This window comes from Hesperophylax consimilis, chromosome 9, assembly GCF_061612785.1.
Source record: "Hesperophylax consimilis isolate HC1 chromosome 9, BYU_Hcon_1.0, whole genome shotgun sequence".
Taxonomy (NCBI): Eukaryota; Metazoa; Arthropoda; class Insecta; order Trichoptera; family Limnephilidae; genus Hesperophylax; species Hesperophylax consimilis.
The window spans coordinates 9,853,242-9,872,476 of NC_142844.1; the positions used below are offsets into that span (position 1 = coordinate 9,853,242).

General features: G+C 32.8%; 1 protein-coding gene across 1 annotated transcript in view; it reads left to right on the plus strand.

The window, feature by feature from the left end:
- Positions 1-19,235, plus strand: part of Syn1 (Syntrophin-like 1) — a 157,145-nt gene that overhangs the window by 48,117 nt on the left and 89,793 nt on the right. The window contains exon 3 of the mRNA XM_089635614.1: positions 7,288-7,505. Within this exon, the coding sequence (XP_089491740.1) occupies positions 7,288-7,505 (218 nt within the window). The remainder of the gene's footprint in view (positions 1-7,287; positions 7,506-19,235) is intronic.

Here is a 19,235-nt window from a genome sequence, read left to right on the forward strand (position 1 = left end):
GATTCCATGTGAGTTGTGAATCAATGAAAAGGCCAAGATATTTTGTTACATCAGCCCTTTCAAGGCGGTTATTATCAAGACTTATATTAAGACATACATTTTTTTATTTGCAAACAGTATGTAATGTGTTTTTTTTATGTTTAGGCTAAGTTTGTTTAATCGCAGCCAGTTTGCCAGGCAAGCTACATCACTTTCCATTTCCTTTTCAAGTTCGTTTAAATCATTATTGTGATAAAGAATCACTGTATCATCTGCATAGAGTTGTATTGTACCCTTAAGTCCCCATTTAGCAATATCATTTATATATATTAAAAATAGTAATGGTCCAAGTACGGAGCCCTGAGGCACGCCACATTTTATCGTTCCCATGCTGCTTGTCCCCTTTCCAACAAAGGTCTGACAGTGTCGGTTAGAGAGGTAGCTACACAGTAACTTCAGGGGAGTGCCTACTATGCCTAGGTGTTCTAGCTTCTTTAGTAGTATCCCATGGTCAACCGTATCGAAAGCCTTTTTTAAATCTATAAATAAGCCTGCAGCATGCTTACCCTGGTCTATATGCTTTTGGAGGGCGTATACAAAATCGAAGGCAGCACATTTTGTGTTAGATTGGTTTCTGAATCCATACTGTTGGGATGCGAGTAAATTGTTTGATAGGAGATATTTAGTGAGCCTAAGCTTAATAACCTTTTCAAAAACTTTAGAGACGACAAAGAGGATGGATATAGGACGGTAATTAGAAGGATTTTTTTTGCAATCATCTTTGTAAATCGGAATTATTTTTGCTATCTTTAGTTGATCTGGGAAGATTCCACTATTCAGGGATTGATTAATAAGAAAAACAAGGTGGTCAGCTAATATATCTTTGCAAAAGTTCAGGTACACTGGTGTAATTCCATCTAAACCTGGAGATGCATTAGACTTTAGTTGAGAGATGATACTGAGAACTTCTGTTTTATTTGTTTTGGCCATGTATAAGGACTGGATTGCTTTTTGATCCGTGTTTATAGTGATAGAATCATCTGGATATGATGCAATTGTAGCTGCTAAGTTTTCCCCAACTGATATAAAGAAGTTGTTAAAAGTTGAAGCTATCTGTGTTGGGCATGTTATTTCTTCATTCTTAATGAGAAGACATTCAATTTCATCTTTCTGGGGTGTCGAGCTATTTGTTAGAATTGCATTTATTATTTTCCATGTCTGTCGCGGATTACGCAGGTTTTCTTTAAATATAGTCGTGTAGTATTTGGTTTTAGCATATCTTCTATAGTTGGTAACTTGATTTCTTGTTTTATTTCTCAGTGCTGTGAATATATCACTTTGCTGATTTTTTTCCAGATTTTAAACGCATTGTTGCGCTGTTTGATAAGTGCATTTAATTTTGCATCAAACCATGGAGTATTACCCCTCCGTTGGTCTCCTATGCGTAACTCAGATTTATGTTGGGATGATTTTATTGCTGTTTTGATGTATTCATTAAAATTATTACAGATTTCATTGGCATTACTGGTGGTTTCGTGTGGAAAGTTGTGGGATTCTACATATGTTTTTAACATGTTTTTATCGGTTTTGGTGTTGTTTGAAAAAGAATGTATTCTATTATTAGTGTGATGTTTCAAGCTGTTTTGGTAATCTAATATCAAAATGTTATGATCACTTAGGTAGGCATCTATATTTGCAGTAGTTGAGGAAATATTTTGTCTGTTTGAGATGATATGGTCTATTAGAGAAGTAGAGGTATCTGTTACTCGTGTAGGATAGGATGTGTTACATATGAAACAGTTGTATGAGTCTAGCGTGTTGATGTATTTAAGAGATGTATTATTTTTTTGAAGAATGTCAATGTTGAAATCACCAAAGATAAGGGTATCATCTGTACAGTTATTTAAAATAGATTCATGATACATTAAGAATTCGTTAATGTTTGAGGTAGGCTTTCTGTTTATAACATAAATATTTAACGGTTTAAAATTTCTATTACGGATATATAATTGAAAACAATATGTATGGGAAATATGTATTTGAAAATTTTTTACGACTTCAATACGTTCATAATAAAATTATATGTTTAAATCAGTTATTACTTGCTCAGAATTTTTCTCCGGTGAAATCGGTCCTTTCGGCATCGGATTATTGATATATTAAGTATTTTCGTGATTAAATAAAAACAATATTAGAAACATTATGTTAATTCACTTTTCAATCAAATTTTGGAATTATACACACGAGCGTATAAGTACGTATAGACGGGTATATACAAGTGTATAAATTACCTGCTGTAATATAGATAGAGGTGGTATATTGCTGAGTCTAGAAGCAAGCATTAATTGCACATTTTTCTGTGTTCTTTATTCTGCCTTTGATTTTTTTCACCCTGCTTACTAGCGGATACCTGTTCTTTTTTTCTTTGTTGCCATATGCCTTTGCCTTTGTTGTTATATGATATTGGTCGGTTTTTGTATTGATTTGTTGATGATAAACGTACCTACATGTTATCTGGGTTATAAATGTGAGAATGTTGTCGATATATTTGGGGATTCCGTATTATAGGCCAGTACACATAGCGCCAAAAAGGGGGTTGCGATCGTAATTATTCCGGTAGTCCCAATTTTTTTATATGTTTTATAAACTGATCCCATGATGTATAATCTGAATTTCCGACCATGGCGCACCTGTGCTCGCGCCACCATTTAAAAAAGAACCGGCTGTAATCGCGCCAAAATCTAGTTTTTCCAAAATATCTCATTCTCAATGCAAATTTTGGCTAAATTAGCTAGATAATTAAAGTAAAACATAAAATTACCTACAACTTTTGTGAAAACAATTTTCTTCAATCTCTAATAGGTACCGAGGTAGAAAGTCGTAAAGGTGCGTATATTTTTGAAAAAAACAAGTTTTTTGCGCGACTAGCTTTGATTTTTTGTAAATATCTCGTTTCCAGTACAATTTTGTGTAAAAATTATTGATACTAATTTTGTAGAAAATAAAATTTCATAAAATAAATAGGTATATAATTTATGTGTTTTAATTCTAATACGTATCCAAGCTCTAATCCACCAAAACCAGGCCAAAAATTGAAACAGAGGTAAAGTGTTTTAAATTTCATTCCTTAATTTTATTTTTCTTCAACAATCATTGTTGTGAGAACATATCAGTTGACAACAATCGTCATGCCTGCGTCAGACCTAGCTGTAAGGGGCTGGAAACGGCATGCACGTTAGTGTCATAAGAACTAGAGCCAGCAAATAGTGAAAATTTTTCAGGTTCATTCATCTCTGGTCCGTGCTGAAAAATAATGTGAGTTTTTGTTAATTTTTTTAGAGCGCTTATTTAATCATATAAAATTAATATTATTTACTTTATATTTACAGAAATTGTGAAAAAATTACCATGTTGAGTGTCGGTATAGTGTTTAACACAATACTCGTATTTTCTTTATTATTTGCAATATTATCTGGATGAAGTCTTGCGGAATTTTTCCTAAAATGAGAAATATTGTTAATTATTTATACTGTCTCTATTCCCTAATTATTTAGAGATGTATTAAGACATGCCCGACAAACTTTCACCAATAAATTCCTGAGCTTATTTGGTGTAAAAAATGCATTTCGGTAAAAATAAAAATATGTCACCGGAAATCAAAATTAATTTACTTCTTATACTCCAAATTCAATATGCTCAGAAGTTTATCGACTGCGTATATATGTATATATCTACATATATAAAATTATTTAAGCTGACATTGTACAATTATGTTCTGTAAAAAACGAATCCCAAAGATCTATTTTTATGTGTGTATTTAAGTAGTACCTTCTCCATTCCGTTAAACATTTTCCTTGGTGCCGTAATTTTGTTCGGGATAAAACTCCTTTTGTCTTCTGTTTTCCCATATTAAACTGAAACGTAAGTATATATTAGCCAAGAGATTTATTATAAATTGGTTCAATTTTACCTTAAATTTGAAAATCATTTCAACGTAAGTAAGTGCAGTAACTTGGGGAGATAATTGCACAATTCTATCTACAACAAATGATCTAACAATCTAAACTTAAAAGATTAATGACTCTTTTTAATATTCGAATGACTTTAGGTACTTTATAGGTGACATGTCTAATTGTCTGTATGGAGAAAAACTTTCGATGTAGAGTTTTTGTTTTATGGAAAAAAAACTTTCGAATTTCAAAAATTTGTTGTTGGGTAATTTAACTGGTTTTGGTGGATAAGAGCTTGGATACATATTAGAGTTAAAACACATAAATTAAATACCTATTTATTTTATGAAATTTTATTTTCTACAAAATTAGTATCAATAATTTTTTCACAAAATTGTACTGGAAACGAGGTATTTACAAAAAACCAAAGCTAGTCGCGCAAAAAACTTGTTTTTTTCAAAAATATACGCACCTTTACGACTTTCTACCTCGGTACCTATTAGAGATTGAAGAAAATTGTTTACACAAAAGTAGTAAGTAATTTTATGTTCTACTTTAATTGTTTAGCTAATTTAGCCGAAATTTGCATTGGGAATGAGATATTTTGGAAAAACTAGATTTTGGAGCGATTTCGGCCGGTTTTTTTCAAAATGGCGGCGCGAGCACAGGTGTGCCAAGGTCGGAAACTCAGATTTTACATCAGGGGACCAGTTTATAAAACATATAAAAAAATTGGGACTACCGGAATAATTACGATCGCGAATCAGTAATTGCCCTGGAGTATTAGTAATGAAACGAACTCTTCACAAACACTTTATTGAAATATAAGAGAATACCACTCCTTAGTAAAAAAACTCCCTTTATTTTACCATAATTTATTAGATATTCCATTGTTACAACTAACATGACTGTATAATTAGAAATTAATGTAAAAGCCCAGTAGGGCGTAAATAAATAAAACTAGGAAAACGATTCTAGTGAAGGGGCACTCTATAACATTCTGTGCCGCTGGTTGTGACAACCGGACAGACAGCCGCGTCGCCAAGTGTCGTGAAAAAAAAGATTAATAGTAAAAAAGTCTACTTGGGCTAGAAATGATTCATAATAACATAACGACAATACTTTAGTGTCATCTTTTTTCTCAAGTGCCTACACATTTACGCATTTAATAATGTATTCTTTTGTATTGGTTATTATTTATATTTATATTTATTATTTATATAAAAAACCTTTACTCACTTGAGGAAGAAGTTAAATTATAAAAAACAGAAAATTTCACTAATAGATTTCAAAGTAATCGTTTGATTAAATAAAAAAATACGTAAAAGAAATGACCGGAGCGACGGGCCGGGTGACACACAACCTTACAGGCCGGAACTTTCGCGGCGTCTGAATCAATACGTAGTAACTCCTTGTCAACCCGCACACAAATATACTACGCACAATAGAGAGTTTTGAAGTACTGGCGGTCGACTTTCGTGTATCTGGCCAGAAATTGGATTTTCGCGAGTGTTTTTATTTTAATAAATTCTTATGAATACATTAATAAAATCTCTAATCTTTTGTGAGGGAGTCGTCGGGAAGTTACTAATTCATCGTCTAGAAAAATAAAATCTGGTACTTGCCGCTTATCTTACAACATTTTACATTTAATAAAATGTACTTATCGTTTTACATAATATATTTAATTGCAAGGTCCTGTTTTTATTAATCTTAAATATAAATAACTTGCATCCCTTCGAATCCCTCTAGAAACATTTAAGATTTTAGTAATAAGCTCATCAGAAATAATTAAAATGTGAGCGTCGGGGCAAATCCCCGTTATCAGGGTATTGTGTCGCCTTAACCCCTCCAGAGTTTGAGGGTCATAAATAACGGTTCCATGATAACTCCTCAAAATGACAATTCAACACACCTATAAAGAGTGCTATAAAGTTATAAAAAATGATGCAACAAAAAACAAATTTAATTAGTTACATATGTAACGTTAAATAACTTTTCATAACTTTACTGAGTTATCCGGTTACCATATATAACCGGGCGTCCATATTTTGTAAAAGTATTTTTATCTTTTTTTCTATCATGAGACATCACATTTAGAATAACCAAACAATTTTGTAACATTGATACTATTCGCATTTTATACATAACGCTAGTGAGAAGCATTTTGGAATATAACTCTACGATTTGGGCTCCACATTACAATATCCATATTCAAGCTATTGAAAAAGGCCAGCATAGATACCTTAGGTATATTAATTTTAAATTAGGTATTCCAAGAGAATCCGTGGACTTTAATTTGTTATTGAACTGGACTAATCTCGTAAATTTATCAGATCGCAGAAAAATCTGTGATCTATTAATATTATATAAAATAATTCACTCGGTCCTGGATACACCTGATTTAATATAACTAATACGATTTCATTGCCCTGGTCGCGCTAACAATAGACTGACTGTACCGTTCTACTATAATAACACACATACATTATCACATTATTACTCACCAATCAGTCGATTACACATTTTGGGAAATGAACATGCCAACATCGGCGACATTTATTTCTTAAAATTAGCGCAATATACATCCACTAAAAAATTATTTTTCCATAATGTAATTTTATATACGCAATATGGACATGTTGAAATGAAATGATGATATTTCTCATTGTTCTTTTTTTGTTATTTTTGGTTGTGATACACAAAATAATTGTATGTTATTTTTAAGTTTAAAACAACTATAATGTAATAATATTATTTTTCTTACTTTGTACTCTATTATATGTTTATTTATAAAAGGCAGTATAGCCGTTTATGCATTTAAAAAAATAAAAAAAAAATAAAAAAAAAATAAAAAAAACATTTTTTTACTTTAGAAAGAGGTATACTTATTATTTCCAGTTTGCCTCAAATATTTATACTGGAATTCATTAATATAACCCTAAAATAGCTAAAATGAATAATTCCTATTTCGCGCCATTATCGAACAGTCGGTTTAACTTTAAAACATATTTTTTATTATATTAATGAGATGTAAGTGTAGGTACAGTTTTCTTACAAATTCTCCAAACAAAACGAATGTGTTTTTGAAATACCGAGTTCTCACAACTTTTCTTTAACTAAAAATGTGGTTATCGTTTTTGACAACACTTCACGTTTGATGTTAAAATTAAATTAATAAAACAGTATTTATTTTTACGGAAAATTAAACAAATAAAATGTATATAGTGCATTTGAAATACACAGAAATGAACAAATGTGGTGAATGTACTGAAGGGTTGAAGTATATCGCCATCCTTTTGAATATTATACTTTTTGCTCTGTTTAGACCCTGAATAACCCTTTAAATTTATTTCAGAGGGCCGCACGCTCGAGCTGCACTCTCCCGATGGCGTTCACACGCTGCGACTCCGCGCGGCCGACGCTGCGGGCGCGGCACGCTGGCATCGCGCGCTCGCCGCCGCCGCGCGTCGTGCCCAGCGTGCCGCGGCGGCGCACGCGCGCCTCGCGCTTACTCCCACCCTCGGGGACCTGCGCCACATGGGCTGGCTGGCGAGAAGGCACACCGACTCTCAGGTGAGAACAATACTACAGCCATGGATTATAATATTATTTTTAAAGGAATGAGAAAATGCAGTTTTTTCCACTGTTCATTTTCAACTGCCATTGGTTCTAGACCATTTAGGATGCGCTCTGTCTTTCTTACACTTGCCTGAAATCGTATATTGCCATCCTTTTGAATTTAATAATGATGAAAAATGATAAAAACAGTTCGGATTGTTCCATATAGCTGTACAATTAGAGGCCACGATAATCAGTGTGCGTAGAACGGATTTTGTAGTGTCCGGTCGTTACGTAGTTTGTAGTTTCCGTAGAGCGTTTGGAGCGTTGGAGGCCAAATCTGGGGTACAAAAGGGGAACATATTTTTCGCTTCATGTCTAAATATAAGACGTCAATGGGTTGGTCAGACTTTCAGATCATTCAACACGTCCACATCGCAATCATTGTGTTTTTTATTCTTTAACTTTAGATTATTGCCGCGGCCAAGTGGCATATTCTTACATTCCAACCAACACTGTTATGTTGCATTTCCGCATGAAATTAAAGTTATACATATAAATATATATGTTGATGTGAATAGAAGCATTTATTACAAATTTGGCAAAAAAATATTTATAATTTGATTTCTCTATGTGGGAAAGGCAAGGGAAATAGAAATGGAAAGGGGACGAAATAAATTAGGGGAAAATAACCTGCCCCGTAATTAACATTTTGAACTTACTGCAATTAAAAACGGTAATTTATTTTTTGTTACTCCGTTTACTTTTGTAAATACGCCCAAATTATAGAAATAACACTTTGTTTCAATTTAATTAGTACAGGAAACCACTATTTACGTCGGGAGAGATGGAAGAATAATGCACAAATGGGTTGTGAGGTTCTTACTTCAGGTTATTTACATAATTTGTGCGTATTTAGATTGAAGCGGAATTTTCCGGCAAACGTCACATCATACGAAAGAGATTAAACATGGTCTCGAAAAAAGAGGAAATTTTTCAACTTTGCTTTAAAAAAAATGTAACCATCCGAAGTAAATAGTTTAACACGGAAAAAATGAGAAATGCTTTATTAAAATCCCGTTAAAAACGGAATTGCAGGCCGTTCCCTAATAAACTTTTAGTACATTAAAAATAAATCGGAACTCGTGTTCATGCATCTGAATTTGCGTTTGACGAAATGCGGAAATATTTGGATTTTTCCGAACACGTGTTTCGACATCGTTTATTACGAAACCTATCAATTGTGGCCTGAAGTCGGGTTTTCAACCGGATAATTTGAAGAGATTCTCAATAATAAGTTAACAATTATAGTATCGGTAAGTTTTCTCCGTATACGATATAATAGAAGTAATCGAAGTACGCAAATTTTACGTTAAAAACCACTTTATTAAAGAACTCTTAGCAAACAACAAGTGTTTGGATTCGTCCGATAATATGGTGGGTTTTGGTTTTGATTTCTGCGAGTTTAATTTGCACATTATTACGTAAACAAATCATAACATAACTTCTGAGAGTTTAATTTACACATTATTACGTAAAGAAATCATAAAAAAACTTCTGCGAGTTTAATTTGCACATTATTACGTAAACAAATCATAATATAACTTCTGCGAGTTTAATTTGCACATAATTACGGGAAACAATTCATAAAATATCTTTTGCGAGTTTAATTTGCACAAAATTACGTAAACAAATCATAAGGTACCTTCTGCGAGTTTAATACTCCACATGAATTGGAATGTTCTCATCATCAATTATTAGCATTTGAGTCTCAAATAGTTTTTTTTTAATTGATTAGCATTTAAACAATTGTAGACATCTGTGTATATTTTTTAATACATGTGCCCTATTTTTATTAATTGCTACTCGTAGTTGATTGATTAGGCAATGCATTATATCGAGGGAATGCTATGTGTCTCAATGAGTTCGTCCCATATTGAGTCGAGTGAATAGAATGATAAGCGTATTTTGTTATGTGTCGTGTTTCGTGCTGATGTATGACGACAAAATGATAATCTTTCGGATTCCACAACGTAATACTAAAAGTCAGGATTTATTTCAGTGCAGAAATTCTTGGACCAACTACCAAATGTATTCCTCTTTGCCCAGAATACTAATGGAGGGAAACAATTATTCCAAGTCAGTGGACATCTTCCATTTATCTTTAAACAAATACAAAATGTTGTTAATGAAGCAATTCAGTTATGTAAAATAAATAATGTATATTTCTTAATATTCTCATGTAAAAGCCCCGAAAAAGGGCGTTAATAAATAAATAAACAAAATTAAAAGAACGATTAATTAGGTCTACCCTTGAGCTATTATTTATTGTACAGGGTGTATCTTATCGATTTTAACCAGAGATTCCTGAGCACAATCGGAGTAGAAATAGTGTAGATGTCATTTGGCTGTCTGATGAGTTCTTTTTTCAATTAAAAACAACCAAAAAACATTATCCCGTCACACATCTCCACTGCGTACAACCTAGCGCATCACGTGATACGCACTCCGTCTTGTTTCAGCAGTACCGTAAATATGAGACATCACTGTTGCGAAGTTTGGCAGTGTGATCAATGGCGACGTGTGATCTAAAACATATATTTTTTTCGTGTTTCATTGAAAAAGATTTGGCAACAAAATTACATATATGCGTACATTTTTTACTCCAAATATGCTCAGGAATCGCTGGTGAAGACAACACAATACCATAGAATAAAGTCAAAACCTTAACGATGCGCTTGAAGAAGGTGGGTATAAAAAGTGTTGTGTCGCCTTAAAGTCTTTCGGGTACGTACTGATACACCCTGTATAGGATAGGCAGCATTGAGTGTTTTTTAAAAATTAATTTCATATTATATAATGGTACATGCATATTAGATTTATAGAAAGTACTAAAAAGTCGATGTTTTACTTCAAGTCGTAACGCTTGCTTAACCTCTATCAAAATAATGTACTACGGAATTGTATATCTTAAAAAGGCCTACAACAAAGTCCGCGATGGTGTATCTCTATAAGGATAACCCGCAGCAACACCGGGTACTCGTAAGCTAGTCTATGTTATAATTCTTCTTTACAAACATATTTAAAACCGACTAAAATAAACAATTTTGTAATGTTTTAAAAATAATAATTTTAATTGAATCTTATTTATTGCAAACGTACCATTGATACAGTGTGTATGTAATGCGTTTCTCGGGCGCCTCTGACTTCTTCCACCATTCACTACTGTATACCACAAAGTTACTGGTAAAAACTAAATTACGTCGACTTCAATTCGACTACGTATCTCATTCCGGTGCATAGATATTGCGTTAAGTATTTGTCAGGCGTACCCGACTGCTTCTACCATTCAAAAATCTCTAAACACTCCTGCAAGTAATAACAAGTAACTTTGAAATTTTCAGCGATTTCGGTCGACTACTTTTTGAGTTTTGCTAGCACAAACATACTCAAGCTTAATTTTTTTAATATTAATATTAGAAACCAGTTAGAATTTAACTCAACCATTTGGAATGCATTTTATAATATAAGTCCTGCCACAGACCGCCTTCTATGTAGAGGAGTTGTGGTTGTATGTATTTTGAAAAAAAAATCTGATTATAAACACAGTGACTGATTTTTATATATTAAGATACATATTATATTTTAAGAAAGAAGAGAAAAGTCGATGTTTTGCAATCAAGTTGTAAAAAATATATTTTCGGGCGCTTACACCGCTAACGCTTGCTAAACCTTATAAGAGTATTACGGAATTGTATATCTTGAAAAGGCCTTACAACTTCAAAACTTTATCCAAACCATTTAAAAGTCCCCGAGAAACGCCGGGTACACGTCAGGTATCTACATAACTCAGTCTTGCATAGATATGTAATATATAGGGGTATATCAGTATTTTTTTTAAATAAAGGTATCACTAGGTTTATTCCTAGGCCCAAAACTTTACAACTTTATACCTGATGCTTGGAAAAAGGAAAGCATAGGTGCTCTTCGTAAGTCGATCACTGTCTGGCTTCACCAATTAGGGAGAAAAGAGTGTGAACTCACACTTTTCCAAAAATAAAACAAACAAAATATCAAACACATTAAGAAAACAAGAAAATAAACAAAACCAAACAACAAGTTAACATCAGTTAACTTTATAACTTTTTGCTTTTAATCTTTTATAATAATATTTTTTTTATGTATCATTATTTTTTAGTTATATATATATAATTTTTTTTTTTTAGTTATGGTAATATTATATTACTTTTCTTTTTTTTCCTTTTTTGTTTTTGTTCTTACAAAATATGTATGCGTGCATGAATACTAACTCAATTTTGACTGTCCTAAAACGGGAATTCCTCCTAGTTGGGCAGTCAAAGTATTTTTTATGTATATGTACATGTGTCATTGTATCATCACCTGTACTAAATAAATAAAAAAATAAATAAAAATAAAATCTTGTCGGGGCTCCTGCTAGAGAGCCACTTAAGGCGATGCCATACGTAGTAATGCAAAATCATGTCTTTTGGTTTGAAAATTTGGTCGCCTAGAAATGTTTCAGATGCTTTAATTAAATACTGCGAGTAGAATACATCTTGGCCCTTGAAATAATCGAGTATTTTTTAGATAAGTCTTTTTATAAGCCCAGAAAAAAATAATGTAAAGGCCCATGAAAACTGCTGTAAAGTTCAAAATCTCCTTCTTACGAACCCATTTTCGGTTATGATTTTATTGTATAATGTGGCAAATTAAGTTATTTATAAAATGATCGAAAAAAATTTAAATATTTATGCCTGAACATCCACAAAATAAAATAAAAGGCACTTTTTGGCCATGTTTTTTTCTTGCATAAATCAAAAGAGGCGGATGGTGTTAAGCGGGAATTTAAACCTTATCGCCATCTACGTAAGGGTTGTTATTGATAGCGGCTCAATTTAAAATATTACACGACGTAGTGCATCGCCTTAAGGGACGAAAATCGAGCATAAGCAGCAACTGATTACCGGTCCGTAGTCGATCCGTTGACCCGTCGCGCGTCGACCCGGCTAGGGGCGTCGCGTCGTGAGCCATCGACGACGAATATTTATTACGCTAAATTCTTATATAATTTATTATCATCCTTCTCACCAGTCTTGCATGAAAATGAAGAAGCCAAAAAATACGACAGTACCTGTCGAATGTTTCGAATCAAATGCTTATAGAACTTACTTACATGCGCACGTAATAAAGCTCTTTTTGATTTCCATTGAATAGCTAGATAAAGTAATTCTTAAGGCGATGCCATACGTAGTAATGCAAAATCATGTGTTTTTGGTTTGAAAATTTGGTCGCCTAGAAATGTTTCAGATGCTTTAATTAAATACTGCGAGTAGAATACATCTTGACCTTTGAAATAATCGAGTATTTTTTTATATAAGTCTTTTTATAAGCCTAGAAAAAAATAATGTATAGGCCTATGAAAACTGCTTTAAAGTTTAAAGTCTCCTACTTACGAACCCATTTTCGGTTATGATTTTATTGTATAATGTGGCAAATTAAGTTATAAAATAAATAAAATAAAAGGCACTTTTTGGCCATGTTTTTTTCTTGCATTAATCAAAACAGGCGGGTGGTGTTAAGCGGGAATTTAAACCTTATCGCCATCTACGTAAGGGTTGTTATTGATAGCGGCTCAATTTAAAATATTACACGACGTAGTGCATCATCACCTTAAATGAATAAAGGTGGCTTTCGACGGATCTCTCTCGAGTTCTAATATTATAGGAGTTTATGATAAAGTAGCCGGCCATTTGAAATATTCTTTTTTTTTATTTAAAAGAGTGTTTGAAAAAGTATCAAAAACCGTTACCGTTTAGTCCATTTCCATTCATTCCCCACAACAATGTGTTATTTTTTTCGTTTAGTTGGCTGGCCCACTCTGCGGAATAGCGCTCAATTATTCTGGCCCTGATATTGTATCTACACTATTTTATAGAAATAGACCTAAGGCCGCCTTATCCTTGCAAAGCAGGCATTTTTTCGCAATTGGCACCGTAAGGTCATAGTGATGTTATCTCGTACTCGTAGGTGCCGGCGTTGGCCAATAATTTGCAAAAGCACCCTATTACGTAGGTCGTGTTGAGGGTGTCGCTTTCTAACATAAGGCATGTTATATAATACTTTCTTTACTACCCGGTTTCATCACCTTTATTCTTCTTATTTCTTCTTGTGATTCATACTTGCATACTTATGTTTCTATAAAATAGTATTTTTTAGTTCTCTTATGTTATTTTTATTATTATTTCATGTATAACTACCACAACACGGGCATTGGCCTAGTATGGTAGTTAAAAAAATGTAACATGTAAACATTTATTAAATAATAAATTTAAAAAAAAAATACTTGAAAAATATGCGTCAAACAATAATCCATTTTTCTTATTTTAATGTATCAATTTTTTTAAAGCTGAATAGTTTATGATGGAAACCACTTGCTAGTAGTTATGTTGTCACGCTTTATGACACCAAAACTCACCCTTCAAGAGTGTTAAGTTGAATACCAACAGATTTTCTGCTGTGGTAAATTCTTTCAGTTATGGAGCATATTATCGTTCTGAAACATAATGATACCACTTAGGCACTATCAGAAAAATTACTTCCGCTCCGCTAACGGATAAACAACATTATTTTTATTGACAGTTTCAAATCGGGCGTTTTGTGACCATGACAAATTTAATTGTTATTATTGTCATTGAAATGGCCAATCATTTATTTCAGTTGTCAAATAAAGTATTCGTAATTAATTGTCAAATATTTGTTTCTTGAACTTCGATCGTAAATATTTTCCGGTGTAACATCATTATTATTATTATAGCTTTGAGAGCTGTTCTTGGTTCCTGATAACGGAATCCGTTAAATTCCTTTCCTGTTAGAGAGTGAATTTCTGGCGGGGAATTCTACAGGGTGGGTTGCTTTTATTTGCAGCGTTGCCAAACTCCGTGATAACTTTACTAGTAAGTACATAAACGTACCAGTGCTGGGTGTTAAAGACAATTCGAAAAACAGTCGTTGACGATTGGATTGTCAACTGTTGGATATAACCGTTAGAAATAGCGCCGACGTTGACGCAAACACTAACAATAATAATAAATAACTATTGTAATGATGTTTCAATAAGAAGGAATTCCAACGTATGGGAGTTATTTTACATATCACCGTTCGAATTGCTTGGATAGGAAAATCCACAAAGAAGTCTAGTAGGAAGGCACATAACCAAAAGGCACATACCATTAAGAATCACGCATACTATCGTTCACTGAGTATAAAATGTTACACCTTTTTTATTTATTTGGCGCTAATAATGCTAAAAAACCTCCATAATCAGTTGCGTTTGTTGTATTGAATAATATTCGTATTTTGTCACAATAATTATCCAACTGTTGACGCGATTATATAAGAAGTATGTTATTTCCAACGGCTACTTATATTTTGTTACAGTACTAGTACCTGCCCAGTCGCCAGACGTTTAGTAAAATGGGTGACGTTTTATTCACGAATTTTCTACGTAGGCTATGGACAAGACAGTTGTTTCTACTAAGAAGGTTGAATATATTAGTTTCTGTAAATATATTCTTGAAGTAGGGTGCACATTAGGGTGGCCGTCAACGTATGGAGATTTTTTTGATATGTCTTTCTCTCTGGGTCTCAAAAAATGTGTGTGACTATTAAGAATAAAATCAAATTATTGTAAGCAATAAATTTACGTCTGAAATACGCATACAAATTGAAAACATCCTTATTTATATATTTTACTCTTGAGATATTTTCAATTTGTATCGGTATTTCATGCGGATAGTTTTTGCTTATAATAATTTGCTATCCTTTGTGCTATGTATACAAACATCTAGTCTTATAAACATTAGTTTATCATTAAACGCGTGACTAAAATCAATTAATTTTTGTAGATTCGATAGTAATTGTAGCTGCACCTTTACAACGCGAAAAATTGATTTTTTGACATTTTCGACACTGAAATTTTTTTCTTCTCAATATTCTCGTTTTAGAAGTGACTCGAGTGTGACAAACAATAGGTTTTCCATATATTTTTGCTAAAAAAAACCCCTACTTTCCGGCTACTATAAAAAATTAATGTATTGAAAAAAATAACTAATTGGTACATTTAAGGTAGCCGCTGGTGTTTTTTTATACCCAAATAAAATGTTTTTATTTTTATTTTTGGCCTGTGGTATAGGGCCAAAAGTTGTCACTGAATTTTTTTTTCGTAATGAATATTTTTTGACTTATCTAAATAACGTATTTTTGAGACGTATCTAAATAATTTATTTTTTGAGACGTATCTAAATAATGTATTTTTGAGACGTATCTAAATTTGACAAAAATCTTTGACGGCCCAGCCTAATGTAAATTCTACATTCCTTTATTTGTGACTCAAAATAAAATACATTTTCACTTCTTTTTTAAGAAAATGCTTACTTGTTGTTTCTGGAATCCTAATAAGCCTACGTGACAATTTTTCTTTTAGAAAATTCTCGCTGACAGGTTTTTTTTAATAACTGTTACGATGTTCATTTTACGGAGGTGTATGATTTCAATATTTTTTACGTCGTTACTCTATGGAGATATTCCCTACGATAACAAAATTCTTAATAGCGTATAAAGCAATAAAAAGCTAAATGAAGCAGTACGAGTCGCGTTCCGACCATTTAAATAGAAGCTAATTATGTACATATTATTTTTCCGTATAAATACTCCCGCATTTCTCACGCACATAAATAACAAGACTTTGTTGAACTAATGAACTAGCTGCGAACCACGTGTTCGCTTTGAACTGTACTTAAAGACTACTTACACACAATACCCATACTTAATTTACTTGGGGAAAACAAAAAAACAATACCGGAGGCCATTATATTAAGCACCCAACTTTAGTTATTTATTTAACGTGGGTACCTACGTAACTTAGTTTTAAAATTCTAAACCAGTACATTAACACGTAGTGCTCACCAATAACTAGTGCTGTACTTTATACTTGTTTAAGGTACTGTTGATCTCAATGGTGACCGGATAAATCATCACAATGATGATTCATCACATCTTTAAAAAGTTATATAAAGTCACGGAAAGTGATGAAACAAAAACTTTATTAACTGGGTTAAGTAAGTTAGGTTAGGTTTACATTTTTTTCATCGTTTCTAATGACTTTATATCACTTTTTAAAAGTGTGTTGAATTGTCACTGTGTTGAGTTATCATGGAACCAATCCCAATAGGTATAAAGAAAAAAAGGTGGCTTAAAATAAATTGATATTAACAACTACTTTCACCAATCAAAAGTCTTAACAAAGGGTTACAATATTACACATAGTTATAAATTAATGATTGCAAAGTATGCAAAATCTAACAACCTTCACTACTGGACTTGTCATATTTATATTAAGCCCTGAAATTCTGAAACCAATATTCCATTCTTTTGTGGCACATTTGTATGTTATGTATATTATTTTTGAAAAATTATTTAATAACTCAAAAGTATATTTAGAATTAGGTACTTAATAATAAACCACATATTTTATGCTGACGTGCACCCAACTTGCTTGACTTTTATCGACTTTCTATAAACATAATATGCATAGAAAGTCGGTAAATATATATATATAAACCTCCCGGAAGAAATTCTCTAAATGATAGTGAAAACTCTATCAAAATCCTTTGCGTAGTTTAGAAGAACTAAGCGCACAAATAGACAGACGCTGATAGCGACTTTATTTTAGTATAATAGAGACTTAAAAAATCAATTTACACTTTGTCCGAAGAAACGTCTCTATTTCAATCACAATTTTTCTAACTATCTCAGGTAGGTACCCTAACATTAAAAAAAAATCTAATAAGAAACTTTAAATAAACACGATGATTTCACATTAGTAAAAATAAATTTTAACTGAGACATTAAAACAACCGTCATCTTACGTAAACGGAACGTACCAATAAATTTACAGACAGACAATGCAAAACGTTCGAATTTAAATAGGACTTTGCTACGCTCAGTCAATCAAATGTGGCAACAGATCTTAGCGTCATCAATGATTCTAAGCGTAATATTCGCTTAGCGGCACACTAGAAGTACAGTCATTTATCTATCCATCTATTTTTATGAATTTACCTACGATAAACGTTGAAACCTTATTATTTATTATGACATTTACCCAAGTTGCGCATACACTGTTTTCCCGGTATATGATTACTGTCATTCCCATTTATTAAATAGATACTCGATTTTATTATTTGAAAGGTAATAATTTAATGTCAAAGTTCATTTAGCTGGGTGACACACAAGGCAATGAATAAAGGCCAATGTTCTACGGCAGAACTAATTACTGTGACAAAGGATATTCATGATGTGATTCGTGTAAATCTTGGTACACAGCACTTTGTGAATTTCTTCATCTAATAATGTTCCCCTTTTGGATGTCATTGGCGTGGGTCGGGTATGACTTTGAATACATTTGACTCCCTCGTGGGAGTAATCTTTACCATTGTATGAAGAAGTAGTTCTTGGTAATCGGTACTCAGTAGGTCAGATGTTATGGTGATCTCCTGACTCTAATTCAGCTCTGTCATTATGTAGGCAAACGATAATGGCATTACCAAGTTCTGCGATTATTCTAATGATCGATAATTTCATTTTTGATCTTTGCAAAAAATTTGTTGAAATGATAGTGTTCTATATTAAAGGTAAAATATATGTATATTAGACAGTATGAATTCAAGATATATCACAAACAAAATTGGATAGTTTGTACTTTAAAATTGAAAGAGTTTAATATTTTGTCAACAACTTTGATAATAAGGATTCTTTGCAAATTTATTCAGATTATTTCGTTATTCGATTAAAAAGCTTTTTTTTATTAACCTTCTAGTGGGTACTTTTATAACAAAAGAGGTCGCGCGTAGCCTAATCGACCCACGGAACATGCCCGCCACGCAGTGGGTGGGAAAACACATCTGCCGCCAAGACCTAGAAAAACCTCACCCCGTGAACCCGGGCACCCCTGCTATGTCACCAAACCTAGTAAACCACTTGGGGTGACCAATGTCAGGGTTGTTGATTATCCAATAAATGTTTCCAGGGGCGGCGTTACCCATACCCACCTCACAGATTTGTTACACTTTACGAAGTAATTTTGCTCTTCATTCTTGGGATATCTCTGTGTTATCGTGAACTTTCTATTTTTAAATCTTTAATTTATAAAATTTCGGTTTGAACGTATTTTATCTATGAAATTGTTGCTAGCAGCTAAAACTTTTTTTTATAGTGAAAATCTAAAAATCAAAATAAAAATGCCATTAATTACCACCGTAATATGAAAAAACGCTGATGCCAACATGTGACGTTCTGATAACGAAACAGTAGTATAACGCGTAAAGGTCATACCAATATTTGAGTTCGGTTTAACATGTTCTGTTTAAGCTAATGGTCTTCAAGCAATATTTACCCATTCTGTTGTAGGTACCCTGTACATCGATTTCCGTGCTTCTATGGCGATTTAAATTAACAAAGTTCTGAATTTTCGACATGGGTCCTCGTCGTTTCACTAGAAATAACTCCAATTTTAATCATTATCGGGTCTACAATCCTTGTTTAAGTCCTTGCTAGGCTACGGACGTTTTACACAATGCCCCTTTCGTCCATTTCGCCGTCTTTTCATTTATGGATTTGGGTTGTAAAAAAGGACGTGTTCTATTTTTGTTCTGATTTTCGTACAGT